The 16,286-nt window shown below is 38.8% G+C and overlaps 1 protein-coding gene across 1 annotated transcript in view; it reads right to left on the reverse strand.

Annotated features, from left to right (window-relative positions):
• The window catches only part of COL25A1 (collagen type XXV alpha 1 chain), a 323,498-nt gene that overhangs the window by 47,490 nt on the left and 259,722 nt on the right, over positions 1–16,286 (reverse strand). The window contains exons 15-20 of the mRNA XM_054383078.1: positions 13,333–13,386; positions 11,784–11,810; positions 9,347–9,391; positions 4,586–4,618; positions 4,402–4,437; positions 495–539 (exon numbers count right to left, since the gene is read on the reverse strand). Coding sequence (XP_054239053.1) covers positions 495–539; positions 4,402–4,437; positions 4,586–4,618; positions 9,347–9,391; positions 11,784–11,810; positions 13,333–13,386 — 240 coding nt within the window. The remainder of the gene's footprint in view (positions 1–494; positions 540–4,401; positions 4,438–4,585; positions 4,619–9,346; positions 9,392–11,783; positions 11,811–13,332; positions 13,387–16,286) is intronic.

Below are 16,286 nucleotides of genomic sequence, written 5' to 3' on the forward strand. Positions count from 1 at the left end.
TGTCAGTGGAAATCACTGCTGTGTAATGGAGCACAGAGGGTTTCTGTCCACAGCACCAGTTCTCCGCAGCCTGTGTAAAACTAAGGCAGTTCTCTGGCTGAAGGGTTGCTAAATTCAGTATATTATTGCTACTCAAAAGCACCCATCAAGGTGGAACCCAAATGAAACTTTGATGACAAGCCTCTTCTCTTAAATAAACCCACAAAAACTTACTATGTTAGATTGTGTTTTCAAAGCACTGGACAACGATATTCTACTTTATATTTCAATTTAAGATATGCTCTTTGTTTACTCATAGTCACTTAACCAATTTTCCATGCAAAACCTTTCTGTGACAATCCGCAGCAGTTCCATACCAGAGATTCAGAACAAGATATAGCACAAGTACAGCAAGTCAATTTTAGCCACATTCTTGCAGTCCCACCCTCTTTTGGTGACTCCCCACCACCTTTTTCAGTGGCCCCCCATTATAACAGAGACTACAGTTTATTTACCTTTATCCCAGGGAGTCCAGGAAGCCCAGGAAGACCTGGTTCACCCTATACAGGAAAATTACATAATATTACAGGCATTATTCAGTTATGGTCACTGTCCTGTATATTCTGCAGCAAGATAAAAGAGCATAGAGAACTGCTAGCCAGTTCAAACAGGACTGATATTTTTCAAAATGAGTGACTTCAATGTACAATTAGTAAGAATCATGTTAAGAACCTAAGTAACTTCTGGGAACCTTGGATGTGAAGATGATACTGAGGTAGAAAATACGCGTCAGAAAATTCAAATATTAATTCACAGTAGCCTTCACCAAAAGAGAGGAAAACAAGCAGCACTGTCTCATTTCACATGCTGCCATTTCACTTCCATACTTACAAAATGTTTAATTCTGTTCCATTTTCAGCTGTGAGCTGTGTAACTGTCTGATTTAGCTACAAAGCAATTCAGAAGAGCACGGTTTAAATCGTGCAGTTCAAACAGAACTGCCTAATTATAACTGGGCCATCATTTTTATAGAGCTATCCATAGCATCATTTCAGAACTTGCTATTTACCTATGAATACAAGTGGTGTCATGAAGGACAGAGGGAATGTAACCTTCTATTGCTTTACCTTATGCCTTGCTTATTTAAAATAGCAGTGGCAAGACCTATAGAACTGCATTTACAAGGGTAGTGTTACAACAGGAGCTGAACACTGAATGGGTTCATTTTGAAATGAAGTTGGGACTAGTCTATGACAAGAATGACAACATTCACATCAGTGCTCATTTTGAGATAACTACATGGAAATATGTTGCAAAGGTGATGAACAGAAAGAAAAAAAAAAGAAAAAAAAAAAAGAGCAACAACATGTGAAAAAAACATTATTTTAAAGGCTGGAGACCTTATAAAAGAGATGGATTCTAACCAGCACCTTGGATCTGAGTATTCCCTGAACTTTCTGGAAGCTCAGGTCTGAACTTCTGAAGCCAACCTTTATAATGAGTTGAACTATATTCCAGGTTTCGTAGACTCCTGAGCTTTACAAAAATCCAGATTTCAGCTCTGTGGTTTTGGTGCATTCATGCAGATTGTGCTATTAAAATACTTTATGTGTGTGTACAGACAGACACATCCATTCATACACTCACATGTGCACGTGTATACATACACAAACACATGTATACACAATGCAGATGTTCAGACTACAGTAGCTAAAGCCACTTCTTGGAGGCAGTAACATTAAATAGACTTGAAGTGCTAATAACAAAATTATACTCTGCCATAAACTGAGAAACACAACAGAGGGGCTGTAAATTGCTTTACCAAATGGAATGATTTTTCAATGTCATAAAAGAATCTGATAACAACTTTTTCGTCCATTTCAGTTACTGCAGAATTAGAACTGCTCACATTGCCTCAAAGCACAAGAAAGATCCCTTTATCCCAATATTAACTATTAAATCAGGTGAAAGAGTAGAGGCTAGGATACCATTTTCAATAGACACTATTATTTTCTCGGGATGTTGCCTAATGCATTCTAAAGCAGAAAACGAGGTGTCTCTCTTACAAAAGAGCAATCCTTTAAAAGGCCTCCAATGCACTCATTCCCAACAAAATACTAGCTCCAAACTCCTACTCCCTCTGTCTTTTGGTTTCTTACTTGACTAACTGTATAAACAACACTACTGCCATGACTTTTTCTCATCAAATTGTGGAAACACTGAATTTCACTTGTAAGCACAGCATCTGAATAACTGATGGTCTTTGCTGTAGTAGGTCATTGTTTAGTCTTACGTCAGAGCTAAGCTTGGTGTGTTCACAGACTCCCATAAAACAAGCAGAAAGGATCCATCAAAGACAGTTCAGAATCACATCAATCTAAAACAATTTAAATGTCTCTCAAAGATACATTAAACAATATGAAACACAATGAACTCTCTAATGTTTCATTGGAATTAATACAGCAGATGAATGCATTTTTTTTTTGATCCTTCCTGATACAGAAGATCTGAGTATGATTGATGAGAGGAAAGATTTTCAAGGAAACCAAGGCTGTATATTAACTCCATTTCATAATGCCCAGCTTGGCAGGACAGGTTGCTCTATTACTTCTGCAGTACTTAGGGCACACAACAGCCTTGTCGGGCCACTAAAATACCATCACATTTCATTTCATGTAAGTAATATTCAAGTGGGCAGCTCAATATTAATCTGTTCTTAGAAGATAGATCATGAATTACTCGAAGAAGAGGAAGAAATAAAATACAAGGAAGAAGGGAAGATACAGGAAGAAAATGGGTACGGGACAGTAGAGGTAAAAGTAGTGAGATGATGTGAGGGTAGGGACATGCCTCCATCTGGAAAAAGGGTTCCCCACAATCCAGTCTGGTGAAGAGAACAAGTCCCTGTTATGCAGGGTGAGAATAGCAGGCACAGGATCCATGGCTGGAGGAGGCACTCTAAATGAACACATTATGGGGGCTACTGGTTCAGGCCGTAGACGTGAATGTGGCATACTGGAAGCTTGCAAGGTGAAGTGGAAAGAACACACTAAGCTCCCTGACTATAGAGAGTCTGGCCTGTGTTCCCCTCACTTCTCCATGTTGCCTAAATGACATCAAACCTGAATGCCTGAGGACTGAAATCCAGGAGCCTGCAGATAAATCTCAGCTAGTTTTCCCTCCATGGCAGCCAACTAATGAGAGTATGAATCTCAACAGGCCCTTAAGTGCATTTTCTAGTTTATTACCCAAGCAAATCACACACTGCAGAATGAACACACTGAATGATTCCATGGATTAGATAGCTCTAAACTACTTTGATTACCTTTCCTAATTAAAACTGCATTTTATTGAAGAACTGCATTTGCAGCCATAATAGTCTTTGTTTAGTCTGTAATAATTGATGACAGCTGTAATTTCTCAAACAAAGTAAGCTAAGTTATTTTATTTTATACTTATGTGTGTTTTGGGGTTTTGCTTAGTCACCTTGAGTATTACAAAATGGTTGTACTGCCATTCACTATGCAGAAATTTAGCTCTTGTTTGTCTTGTCTTATCTGGAATGCCTGCTACCTCAACTGGTGTCTGGACTCTGCTCCACTTTGGCAACAGTGGGTAATTTTCAATGTTGTAAGAGGCAAGAACAGTCCTGAAAGCTCCTGAGGGAAACCAAGTAATGCAAACCAAAAATCTGGTTCCTTCATTGTCTCTTCTCTTTTCCCTTTCCCCAGCTCTCCCAGCAGGACCTGCCTCCTACTCTCATGAAAGGCAGCTGAAGGCACAAGCACTCACTGTGCTCAATGTACTATAGATTCAGAGAGGAAATTCTCCAACTGCAGAAGGCCTCATGCTGCACAGATGTATTATAGGTAATGTTGGACCTTTACTTGCAAAAGTAGCCTCAGCTATACAGCATCCAGGGGAAGGAGGAACAGGGCAGCATTACCTAGTCTATGTCTTCAAAACACACCACGTGCCTCTGACAGTTTGATTCACAGGTATATGTGAAAGGAGGAATTCTGACCAAGAGTACTTTTCTTCCTAATAAGTTGTAATAATGCACCACAGTCTGAAGGTTAACACTCATTCAAACATGCAGGACTGACTTGTGGTCATTGATGGAGCAGAGCCATTCTGTGTTAGTCTCACCAGCTGTAGTTGGGTAAGCTTTCAACGCAAGCAGCGTGCTGTGGCTAGAAGGGGAGGTTGGTTAGTCTAACATCGCTTTTCGTGTTCATTAGTATTGTCATTCCTGTGCTTTTTTAAGATACAAAATGATCATACACCACCTGTGTACAGGCTTTGAGTTGTTAAATTGTACTGCCTTGGGCTTGTCATAATATGGGGAAGGGCCACTAGTAACAGCTGTTGATCAGAATCCGATAGAGAAGAAAAGGCAAATTGAACATTTCCAACTCATACCTTTTGTCCTGGACGTCCAGATTCACCGGGTTCACCCTGAAAGAAAGGAGATGAAAGACATAAGATCTGACCAGAAGGGTTAAAAGCAGAACCACCACAGACTAGTACCCCAAAATGTCTGTGATGCTCCACACAGACCAACCACCCCTCTTCTCCCTGTACAACTGCTTTACAACTACATTACCTTAATTCCTGCAGCAGAAGAACCGGGGTCACCCTGATACAAAATCCACAAGAAATAAGGACATTTACTACATATACAGTTTATCAGGAAACGGATGTAACAAAACATGCAAGAGTCCAGCAAAACAACTATCTAGCAAGATTACATTCCTCTGTGCTGCTACACAGCTATTTACCCAATGAATTAAAGCAGAGGGATTCAGAAAAGGAACAGGGATGGTTTCAAGAATGTGCAGAGAGATTTGGTTTCGTTCATCCAAACAGCATAACAGTTAACCTCAAGCTTCACAACTAATGATGTAGAAGAAGTAATTGTACATTTTGTATAAATGTACTTTATAAAGCCAGAAGAAAGGGCATACTTTGACATCTCTACACTGCTGATAGACATTAAAATAATTTACTGCCATTTGCAAAGAACATGAGCAATCTTTTGACCTAATTCTACAGATGGCAAATATCAGCTCTCAACTGACAACGCTTTTTGTCCTAATGAAGGTTCACCTGGAAAAAAAGCCCACAATGGTGACCTCTGTGTGTATCCCCATCAGGACAGGTCACAGTTCTATTTCCACAGCTCTTCAGCATATTTAAACTGATAGTTTAATGCAGTTGAAGTGTTATAATTTACAGGATGTGTACTCAGGAAAGGTCTCTGTTCTGAGGAGGCATCTAACATTCAAAAAGCTTTGCCTGTATTTTGCTGGGTTGACTGCAATTAATAGGCAGCAATATTCACAAGGGCAGAGGATTTAACGAGTGACCTGGCTAAGGAAGCTTTTGGCTCCCAATTTTGTAGAGTTGTCACAGAATCCTTAAAATTCTTCTAAACTCACTTTGCCTTATATATTTCTTTTTTTCTGAAATGACATGCCAAACAAAAATGAAATAACTTAAATTAATGAGAAGTTTGCTAGTCAAACCACATGCTATTGAGGATGGCTAGAGTGCTTATCTTTGGAAAACTGTCTCATCATTTAAAATTAAAAATACATTGGTTTATTGAAAATTATGAGTTGCTATAGAGTAGCAAGCTCAAGCTCAATCTCCACCTAAAGCCTGCTAGTGATTTAAATAGGTAGTGTAGGAGCCAGTTCTGTAGTCCACTTTGAAGGTGTATAAGCAGAGTGTAAGTGCTTAATGTTGTTTGCATTAAAATACGAATAGTGGACAGCCATTCCTGATGGTTCAGCAAAGCCATGGGAAATATTCTGTGAACACCATGGCTTTCAGGTTGGTTTGGGGTGGGTTCATTTTGGTAACAGCCTCATAAAAGTAAATGGTACTAGATAACATGCTCACTGCTCTTTTAAAATAGGAATAGATTTTCTTGACACGGTTACTGAAGCTTGTGTGTGTGAAGAAAACACAAACCCCAATATTCTGAAGGGTTGATTCATGTCAGGAAACCTGAGCTGCCTCATTTTGATAGACAAGCATGAGTGATACTGCTGATACCCTCTACAAGCATGTACAACTGCAAAGCCTCAAGGACTTTTTTATAGCTATAAAGTGTCAAAGCAACTGGTAAGAGACATTCACCAGTTAAACATTTTAAAGGATAATGATGGATATGGGGAAGATAAGACAAAGTATTTATAATCCACCTTCATGCAAGAATGAAAATTAATTTGAGATTAAAGAAAAAAAATCATGGCACAGCATGTTCTCAGTTCTCTGATGAGTCAGGCAGTTTGGAAATGAAGCAGCTCTATCAGGGAAACATGCACACAGAAGGAAGATGCTTGATCGTTTCAAGGGACCCAGGCTACTGTAGAAGGGTAGAAGCAAGAACTGAAGTCTGGCATTGATGCATAGGAAAGGCAAAGACAGCTTTCTTAAGTCACAGGTCAAGAAGTAGATATTCAAGCCCCTATTCCTGAGGGCCACTAGGAACAGCAGTTCAGAAAAGAAAGCTGCATTAGTTGAACAAACAGGAACCCATTTCTCAACCAAGTCTGAAACTTTGTCACTTGATCTCTCTCACCATATAAATGAAAATCTTGTATTTATCTCACAGAAACATTATTTCAGCTTTTAACAAAATGTTTTTCAGCTTTGTGCACTATGAATTAAATCTCTTAAGCGTATGTGCAGCACAATGATCTAGCACAATGGTCTCTGCATTTCTTTACAGAGAATTAACAGGTTGTTTACCAAGCAGGAAGGGTTTGTATGTATATTGTTGAACACCTGAGAACTGAATGGGTACTAGCCTTGTCTCATCTCTGAACACATCCAGCAGCTCTCTCAAAAACAGTCTTTGAAAACTGAGTATTATCAAATCTTACACTCCTCCCCCACAAGTGTTCAGCTGGCACAAATTTTCAGTACTCATCTGGAAGTGAAGTTCCATAATGCAATACATGCTCCAGATTTTTCAGACCTACCCAAACACAAGACAAAGGTTGTGCAGTAGGGGAAAAATATAACAGAAGAGAAGTACAAGCATGATGCATCAATAAGTATGGCTGTGAAGCTTCCTGGAACTTAATTTCATCTGCTTCTTTTAAGACAACTGACATATTCTTTCATGTTAATCTCCTGCTCAGTAGAAGGCAGTGGAAAACACAGTAGGAATGCTATTGAGCTGTTCTGAAACCCTGCATTATAGTAGGGTTTAGAGTCAAGGTAAGTTTAACTTCCTCCCTCCAGATGATTATACCGAGAAAAAGACAAATACAAAAAATAAAGGGAAAAAAGTCAAGGTTACTTTGTGAACATACTGATTAAATGTGGTTGTAATAGTCACTGTGATTTCCTCTAACGCTTATATGATTAGGGATTGCTGCACAGATTCATGCTGGAATTATACATAATGATCATACAGCAAAAAAAATCCCCCTGTGCTGAAGAGCAGGAAAGATTACAGTCCTTGTTTAGTAATAGAAATGTAATGGCACCAAGTTCAATGCTCTCTCCTAAATTATCTGTCCAAAACACCCTCCTAAGCACCCTAAAACATGCTGTTTGCAGAACTAACTATCAGAAACATCAAACTGCAGTTCTTCTGTGAGATCTAGATCTCTTTTTTTCCTAGGTAGCCAACTGTCCTGCAGGCAGGGAAAAGAGAAGAAAAATAGTGAAAGCTGACTAAGTCACAGTTCTGCTCCCTGTTGTAAAACTTCATGCAGTGGATTGTAGCCTGTAACAGTTAAAGCAATGCACTCCTCACAAACAGTGTATCAGTGTATGTTCCCATGTCACCACCCCTCCTCTGTGAAAAGTCTGTGAAACCTGGAAGAGATGTGAGGTTTCTGTGTGATGAAATTCAACAAATTTATTGAAATTCCTTCAGACACAGCAATAGAAGAAGTCTCCTGATGACCTATACTTTCCACAGCCCCAACTAGGCTGCCAAACTGTTGAAAGCTCAAACAGAAATATTGACAGTGTTATACATGAGGAGAAAGGATTTCCCACTGAAGAAAGGAGAGAACTTTTTCTTCCCTTAAGCACAATCTCAAGCAAGACGTGCAGACCACAGTGCAGCATGGGCATTCTAGTGGATGCAAGCTTGCTCTCACAGATGACAAAGGAGAAAAGCAAGAAGTGAAGCTGCACTAGGGTTCCAGGAGATTATAAAAACTTCCCATTTACTTATTGCAGGATTGCTTATCTGAACAACAATCTTGTACTAGAGAGAGATTATATTCTTGAATCAAGCTATTACTAGCATATGTTGTGTAACTAAATGAGATTCTTAGGACTCATCTAGATTAATAAACATGACTGCAGATAAAGCATTATTTAAATGAACTCTGGGAGTCAAATAACCTGATTACTCTTAAACCTAATAGCTATTTTTAATTGATGGTTGATTATTATATGCACCATAAAATCTTTGTGTTCTTGAAAGCTTAGCTTCACTGTATCCAAATGACAGGACCTGAGAGATCTGCACACATTCCTTAGCAGCTTGATAAAGTCATCACAAATTTCTCCTTGCTCTAAACTGATGTGAGTCAATAAAGCAATAACACATATGGGGTAAAAGAAGGAGTTGTTGTGCCTCTGCCCAAGTGCAGTCACTAAAATTGCTGTTTTTAGAAGCACACAAGTTCCAAAGCGATGGTCAGAAGAGATCATTATGGCTGACTCTTTTGTCTCGTGTAAGTAAAGTAGGGTTATAAATTCAGGTTCAAATTTGAATGTGAGTCTTGTATAAAAGAGATCAAAACTACGTAAAATAACATTTTTGCCATGTTCACTCTTTAGTGACCTCTGTGTTGGTACTTTGCAACAATGAACTAACAATCTATTAAGGGATGTCACCTGGCAAAAAGAATTAAAACATATTTCTTATCTTCAATTCCCAGTTGAGAACTCAAAGGGAAGTCACCTATCACCACACTGTATTTTTTTGTCCCACATTGGTCCCTGTCTTTCAGGGGATCATAGAAGAAGAAACATAAAAGGGTATATCAGCAATGGCTATAACTCAGCAGACCTAGTTCCAACAGTCTGGCAGGTTGTGACCAAAATTTCCGTATGGTGTGAATTTCGGAAACGTGCTGATGTATCCTGTACTAAAACTGCTGTTGGATAAAGCCAGGAATTTTACACTTAATTGGGCAGAACAGTGACATTTTTTCTGCTGTTTTTCTATGAATTTGGCTGAATCTATTTTTTCTTTTTTTTTTTTTCTTTTAAGAACTCTGAAATATATTTTTCTTTTGATGAAATTACTATTTTCATTAGCTGGGTAGACTGTAAGCATGCCCAAACCATGCATTTTCTTCTCTACTAATAAGTAGTGTACCTTTTCTCCTGTGTCACCCTTGGGTCCATTTTCTCCAGCATCACCCTATAATTAAAATGCATGTTTTATTTTAATGATTTGATGTAAGCATAGAGCACACAGAGAAAAGACAGCATTCCAATAGTATTAGCAAGCTAATTTTGTTAATCAGGTAGTCAATCTGTGTAGGATGTGGTCAGGAAACACAGTTTATATAGCTGATATGTCTTAAACAATCTTCACTACAGCTGTAACTCCTTTCACAGGTTCTCACAGTCTGCAGACTTCACCAGTTCACTGGTTTAACAGTGAAGGAATGATTTCATGATGATTCAGCACGTCAAGTTACCAGTACATATGTTTCTTTTTTCCCAACACAGAGACACTTACCTAAATACATCTAATCAAATTTAGGTGACAGTGACAAAATTCCAATACTTTTTATTAGGATTCTCAGGTAATTTGTGGTGTATGCTCTTTAAGTCTGAAGATTTTCCTGAATGATTCACAAACTAGAAAAGCTTCACTGAATGTTGCTCCTCCAAGGAGCCACCAAAATGGTTGTTACCTCTACATAAATTCTATACATTTTTTACCATTTGAAAAACGAGGTCCGGATAAGACTTTTTCATGGCTGGGTAGATATTTTTTACTTTAAAGCCAACTTTGAAAAGAAACCTTTTAGAAGTTTTATCTATAAAAAGACCGAATTTCCCTGTTTAGTCATATAGCCATATTATCACCGAAAAATCTTTTTACACGAGGCCAAAAAAGTTCTGTGGCACTTGAAGTTCATGTCAAATCTGAGAAATATTTAAAATGCCAAAAACATTGATAAATTTTGAGTTTAGTGTGGTTAAAAACAGTCCAGTAAGTTTTGGGCAGATAACCCAGGAGCAGTATTTGAATAAAAATATTTACTCAGTAATCTGTCATATTTCTCTGAAAACCTTAATGTAAAATTCCATTTAGAGGACTTAAAACAGAGACCAGTTCGGGTGCCGGTGACTGAGACAATGGGAACCAGCTGACAATCTAGCTGCACTTTAACCAAAGGCTTGATGAACCATGGAAACATGAAACACTGTTAGGGATGCCATCCCAAGTTCATTTGACATGACAAAACACACTAAGCCCATTCCTAATTACTTTTTTTTTTTTTTTTTTTAGGAAAAAGTAAAGGATGGTTATGGAAAAATATAATGATTTTGAGTAACAGAAACTCAGCATATCTTAAAATTTGTAGTTATTTCTGTTTCTGAAAACAAAGAAAGGATTACTGAGATTCTTCAACAAATAGAGTTTTAACCTAAGTTATAATTTCAGGAAAAGAGATTCCCAGCTACGTGTTTCTACATGTGGGGTATATGCTTTCAAGATTCCCCTGGATTATTTTTATGATGTGCTTTTCAAAATGTGAAATGCCTTTGCAAAGCACGCCTCCAGCTGCTTTTATGTGGATTTACCTGGAAGTGAAATTCAACTGCAGCTGCAAAGACATGGGTAAATATTTCTCAATGGCAAATTGCACACTGCCCACAATGGCTGTGGAGTCTCCTTCTCTGGAAACATTCAAAATCTGCCTGGATGCGTTCCTGCATGACCTACTCGAGGTGATCCTAGGGTTGGACTAGACGATCTTTCAAAGTCCCTTCCAACCCCTAATGTTCTTGCCAATACAAGCAATTAACTTTTAAAAATGTGTCAGAGTACTTGCAGAGGACAAGGCTGTGAACTGATTCCTACTCTAAAAATAAGGCTTACACCATTTCTCATCCCCTTTGTACAGATGGAGAAGCTTGACTCTCTGTGTACTCACACAGATGCTCCTACTGGCCAATCTCCCTGGAAGGGCAAATTTACACACAGGTTTTACAGCGTGGTGTTTGTTCTGCTCCCTTGTCTTGTCTTGACTTGATGGTAGATGCCAGGCCAGCAACACCTCACTAACTCACTGCAAGTCAGAGCACTGTTACTGTACCATTTGAGCTGCCAGTACCTCTCCTATAGCTTACGATCACTGGGGCAGATTCCCTTGCTCTTGCTTAACCTGACCCAAGAATGGAAGGTTCCACTTTTAGTATGAAGAGAACTGGTTATCTATGTGTCACTCAGAGTCTATCTTGTTATCATTCTGTTATCTAATAGTTTTGCTCCACAGAGGTGATAGAGCATCAAAACCAAGTGATGAAAAACATACAGATCTATCTTTTATTCACATAGACTCATCTTTTTCTGAGACTAATCACAGTTAGGATTAATTGCACAGTTGCTCAACTGTGCAGCCTTTAACACATGACCACTGCTCTCTGTGCCTAATCCCACTGCAATAATCACAGATCAGTGACTTCTAGCAGCAAGTATTAGTTTACACTTGTAAAAGTTGCACTGTGCTGCTCAAATTCTAGGGAGTAGCTACAAAACAGCACCACCACAAAGGAAGTAAAGCATGTCTCACCTTTTCTCCTCTTTCTCCAGGGTCACCCTGATGAAAATAATTGGATCAAAGAAGTTGTAAGTTACTAACACAAGCAAAAAATCAAAGTGCTAGTGTTACTATACTTATAAGTCAATTACTAACTATTATGTCACTACTGATGACATTGTTTCAGGTGACAAAATCCAAAAATAAAATCTTCAATAAGGAATAAAATACATGCATTTAATAGAACTCAATAAACAATATAACTTCAGTATAATTTTTACATATCAATAATTTGCATGCAACTACTTTGTACCCCTGTTTTGTCCTAGATCAAGCCCTGACAAACAGGAATTTATTTATCTGAAGTGGATTTCTAGGACCTTATATTTGATTCTCCTCATTTTGGAATGAATAAAGAAAAAGTCCAAAAGCTGCATGTGAAAGGAAAGTCTTCTGATTCTGTTAATGGTTTACAAGGCTCCTCTGGAGAGATGAAATGCCTTAAGTGTCTTCAACTAATTTATAATCAATTCAGAGAAAAGACACTTTGGTGCTCCCCACATTTTCTGTAGCCAGAAGATGGCTTATAGCCACTACTTTTCAAAATTATGAAACTTGCTTGTGAAAATGGCTCAATGGCAAATGCACTTTTGGACACCAGCCTGACCCTGAAAACTCATCTTTGCATTTCTGGCTCAGAACTGCAGTATGGCTCATCTTTACCCCTTATGATGGCTGGTAGTTGCTAGGCAACTCAAAGACTACAGCTGTGAACATGAATTAAGCATCAACTGCCATAATTTGGCTTCTTCTGTATACAAAGTAAGAAAAGGTCATGCTCCCTGATGGTTTGTTTTTGTTCTTGATGGACAAGCAGCCAGTCAGCATATGTAAAAAGTCTGCCTTGCATGCCTGTCAGCAGCAGAGTGATGCACGGAATCAGCTGAGGAGCACATGTGCACCAAAGGCATACACTCACAGCTGATGGGATTAGAATGTAGCATTACCCTTTTCAAGAGGCCCACAGATCCCATCATCTCAGACACATTGAGCTTCCTTTTAAATGAAGTTGTCATAAGCTTTCTGTTGTATTTCACTAGTTCAATATTAAAACAGCAGAGCAAATTATTCAGCTCTAAGTGCAGAGACATTCTGATGTAACAGATACAGGCTGACACACACGCCTAATGAGGCTTGTTGCTGACTTCCATAATAGCAAGATCAGCCCTCAAGACTTAACCCTGACATTCATCAAAGAATTGACCACAGCAATTCTTGAAAAGAAGCCTGAAACACATTGTAAGGAGCATAAACAAAGCCCTTCTGAAAAGGTCTCCAAATTCCCAATCACTTGGCAGTGGATGCGTATGCGTCAGTGCCACTGACTGGAATTACACATGCATGGCAGAAGAATATGCTTCTTTATGGTGAAATGTGCAAAGCCTCTTACAGCACTGATCACTGGAGAGAGCAGATCATTAAAACCAGTCAGAATATAAAAGCAAGTTGGAAAACATGACTGTCATCTATACATGCACTCATGCACTGTGTGCTTCTGGTTTAATCCATTTGCAATACCAACCTTAAGCCCTGCTGCTCCCTTCTCTCCTGCTATGCCAGGCAAACCAGGTTCACCCTAAAGGCAAAGAAAACAAGAGATGAGGTTAAGAAAAACATGATGTGTATTAACAGCATTTCCCCTGCCTTCTCATATTGGGCAAGTAATGACAAACAAAATCTAAAAAGGCTCTGTGAGTACCTATTCCGCTGTTTAGCACTAAACCACCTTATTTCATCAGTTTGTGTGGATTAAGTCTAATTAACTCCTGTATAGACAAGATATAATTCTACTGAAGGCAGTGGAAATACACAGATGCCAGACTAAAACAGTAAACAACTGTGACTTCTGGTACTGAAAAGCAGGCCACTTAGGAGCATCGTTATCCCAGCAAGACTGCCAACGCTTTCCCCTTTTCTACAACTCAGAAATACTGCAAGAAAAGCTGATCTGAAACGATTTTGACATTTGTGCACCTGGTGTCATACAGAGGGCAGATAATGAAGAAAAATAGGAAGGATCCTTTCCAAAAATGGAAGAGTTTGGAAGGACAGACATCCTTCTAACTTTATTTTATTTTTTTTTTTTAATATTCCTTGTCTGGTTTTCTTACTCTTATACCACTGGCTGAAAAATAAATTTAAAAGGTTTAAAAATTTTCAGCACTGCATCTATATTCCAAATTGTAGGCATGTTTAATGGACAGTATACATACTCTTCAATTATTCAAAGAGTCATAAATAATTTTCAGAAGTCAATAAACAATTATTTACAAACGTCCTTTTTTTTTTTTTTTTTTTTTTTTGGTTGTTCTCAAATTTAAAAACAAAACCCTGAAACAAACAGACCCAAAAAATAATAAATCAGAAAAACTCTTAAAGACACTTCCAAATTTATGGAAAGAAACAGAGATATTTATTTTAGGTACAGTGATAAAATAATGGTTGGACTTTGTCTTAAAACTACTAGGAGTGATGGGTGGTTATGTAAAACCTGCAGGAGTATGTCCCAGTTTGAGAAGAAATGCCTATCTTTGGTACCCCTCATGTACACAGCTGTAGTGCACTTCTGAGGTGGCAAAGCATGTGAAAATAACATCCAAGAAAAGATCTGGAAAAGCTTCTAGTGAGGTTCTTCCATAAGCCCTTTGCTGTGTTAATATGGTAAATGTGATAACAATCATAGTAACTGGAAACAGAAGTTTCTATCAGAAAGTTCATGTCAGAAGCTCAGCAGACGATTTTCATAGTTAGCAGACATAATGGACCAGCATTTCACTCAGAAGTTATGGAGGAGTTAAGACAAAGGCTTGTTCCAAATGCAACAAACATCTCCCCAGTCCTCCATAAAAGCCTTTCATTAAGAAAGGAATTTTCTCCTTCTTACTTTCACAGTCATACTCTAATCACAGATATATAAACTCTGATTCTCCACAAAACCAAGTTCTGCTCTATTTCTAAATAGGGTCATCAGCTGGAGAAGAGGAGACTGAGGAGAGACCTTGTTGCTCTCTGCCACTACCTAGACAAAAGTTGGAGTGAGGTGGAGATCAGAAAGTCACACAGAATCGAAGAATGTTAGGGGTTGGATGGGACCTCAAGGGATCATTCTGACTAACTCCTTGCCAGAGCAGGATCACTAGAGTAGGTTACACAGAAACACATCCAGGCGGGTGTTGAATGTCTCCAGAGAAGGAGACTCCACAACCTCTCTGGGCAGCCTGTTCCGCTCCTCCAGCAGCCTCACAGTGAAAAAGTTTTTCCTTATTGTTTACGTTGGTCTCTTCTCCCTAGGATCTAGTGATAGAACAAGAGGAAATGGCCTCAAGTTGCATCAGGAGAGCTTTAGGCTGCATGTTAGGAAAAAATTCTTTAATGAAAGTGTGGTTAGGCATTGGGACATGCTGCCTAGGGAGGTGATGGAGTCACCATCCCTGGAGGTGTCTAAAAACTGTGTAGACATGGCACTCCAGGACATAGTTTATTAGTTATGGTGATGTTAGGTTGGACTCAGTCTTAGAGAACTTTTCCACTTGAAACAGTACTGTGATTTTATGAATGACATTTCATCAACATCTGGACTATTTCAAAATGTAAAACAAAAACATGGATGTTCTATCAAAACTCCAGTGAGGTATTTTCCAAGGTAGAGAGAAAGTGTTAGGTAGCATTAAGCTCACAGGGAACCAAATAGCCTTTGGAGTCAGCCCTTTGTCAAGGCTCCTTTGTACTACACTAGCTCTAAGGCATTTGATACATGAGTAGTCAGGACTTGAAGCTGTTGGAGATTAGGCAAAAGTGTCCTAAAGGATTGACCTGAAAGGCACTTGAAGAAAACTGCCAGTTGACAAAATGAAGCAGAAGGGACCAATGAATATGCACTTGTTTCTCCTCATCCCACACCACAAACAAGTTTGTTTCTGTTCCCTTCATTGTAAAGCAGCTGCTGTCGGCTGGCACTTTCGGGGGCTTAAATCTCTAGTCAAAGGGTTGACACTCCAGCTTGCACTTTCTTCCCAGGTTTACATATCAGTGCTACGAATGCAGAGAGCTACTGCTGTGACAAAAAGGAGACTGCAAAAAGGGGACAAAAGAATTACCTTATTTCCTTTGTAAAAAAGTGAGAACCTCAGGCTGTCATGTAGTCACACTAACTCCTATGTTCACACCAACAGTCACATTTCTGACCTATGGGCCACTTTCCTGTGGCCGACATTATACTTTTGGCACTGAAAGTACTACTCAGAGGCATTGGTGCAGCAGAAGTTAGCTCTGGGAATACGAAAGATTGAAAGCAAATCTGGAAGGACAGCACAGAAATGACATTGTGGCATTACACTTTTGAAATTATTATCTTTCTGTTTATTATGGTTGAAGAACAGGGGCTAAAATAATTTTATGTCATACCTACAACATTCTATTTCTTATTTCAGAACTCTACTTTGTTGTCCATACAAGGAATCAGAGAGAAAAAAGATG

The sequence above is a fragment of the Indicator indicator genome, chromosome 8 (assembly GCF_027791375.1).
Source record: "Indicator indicator isolate 239-I01 chromosome 8, UM_Iind_1.1, whole genome shotgun sequence".
Classification (NCBI taxonomy): domain Eukaryota; kingdom Metazoa; phylum Chordata; class Aves; order Piciformes; family Indicatoridae; genus Indicator; species Indicator indicator.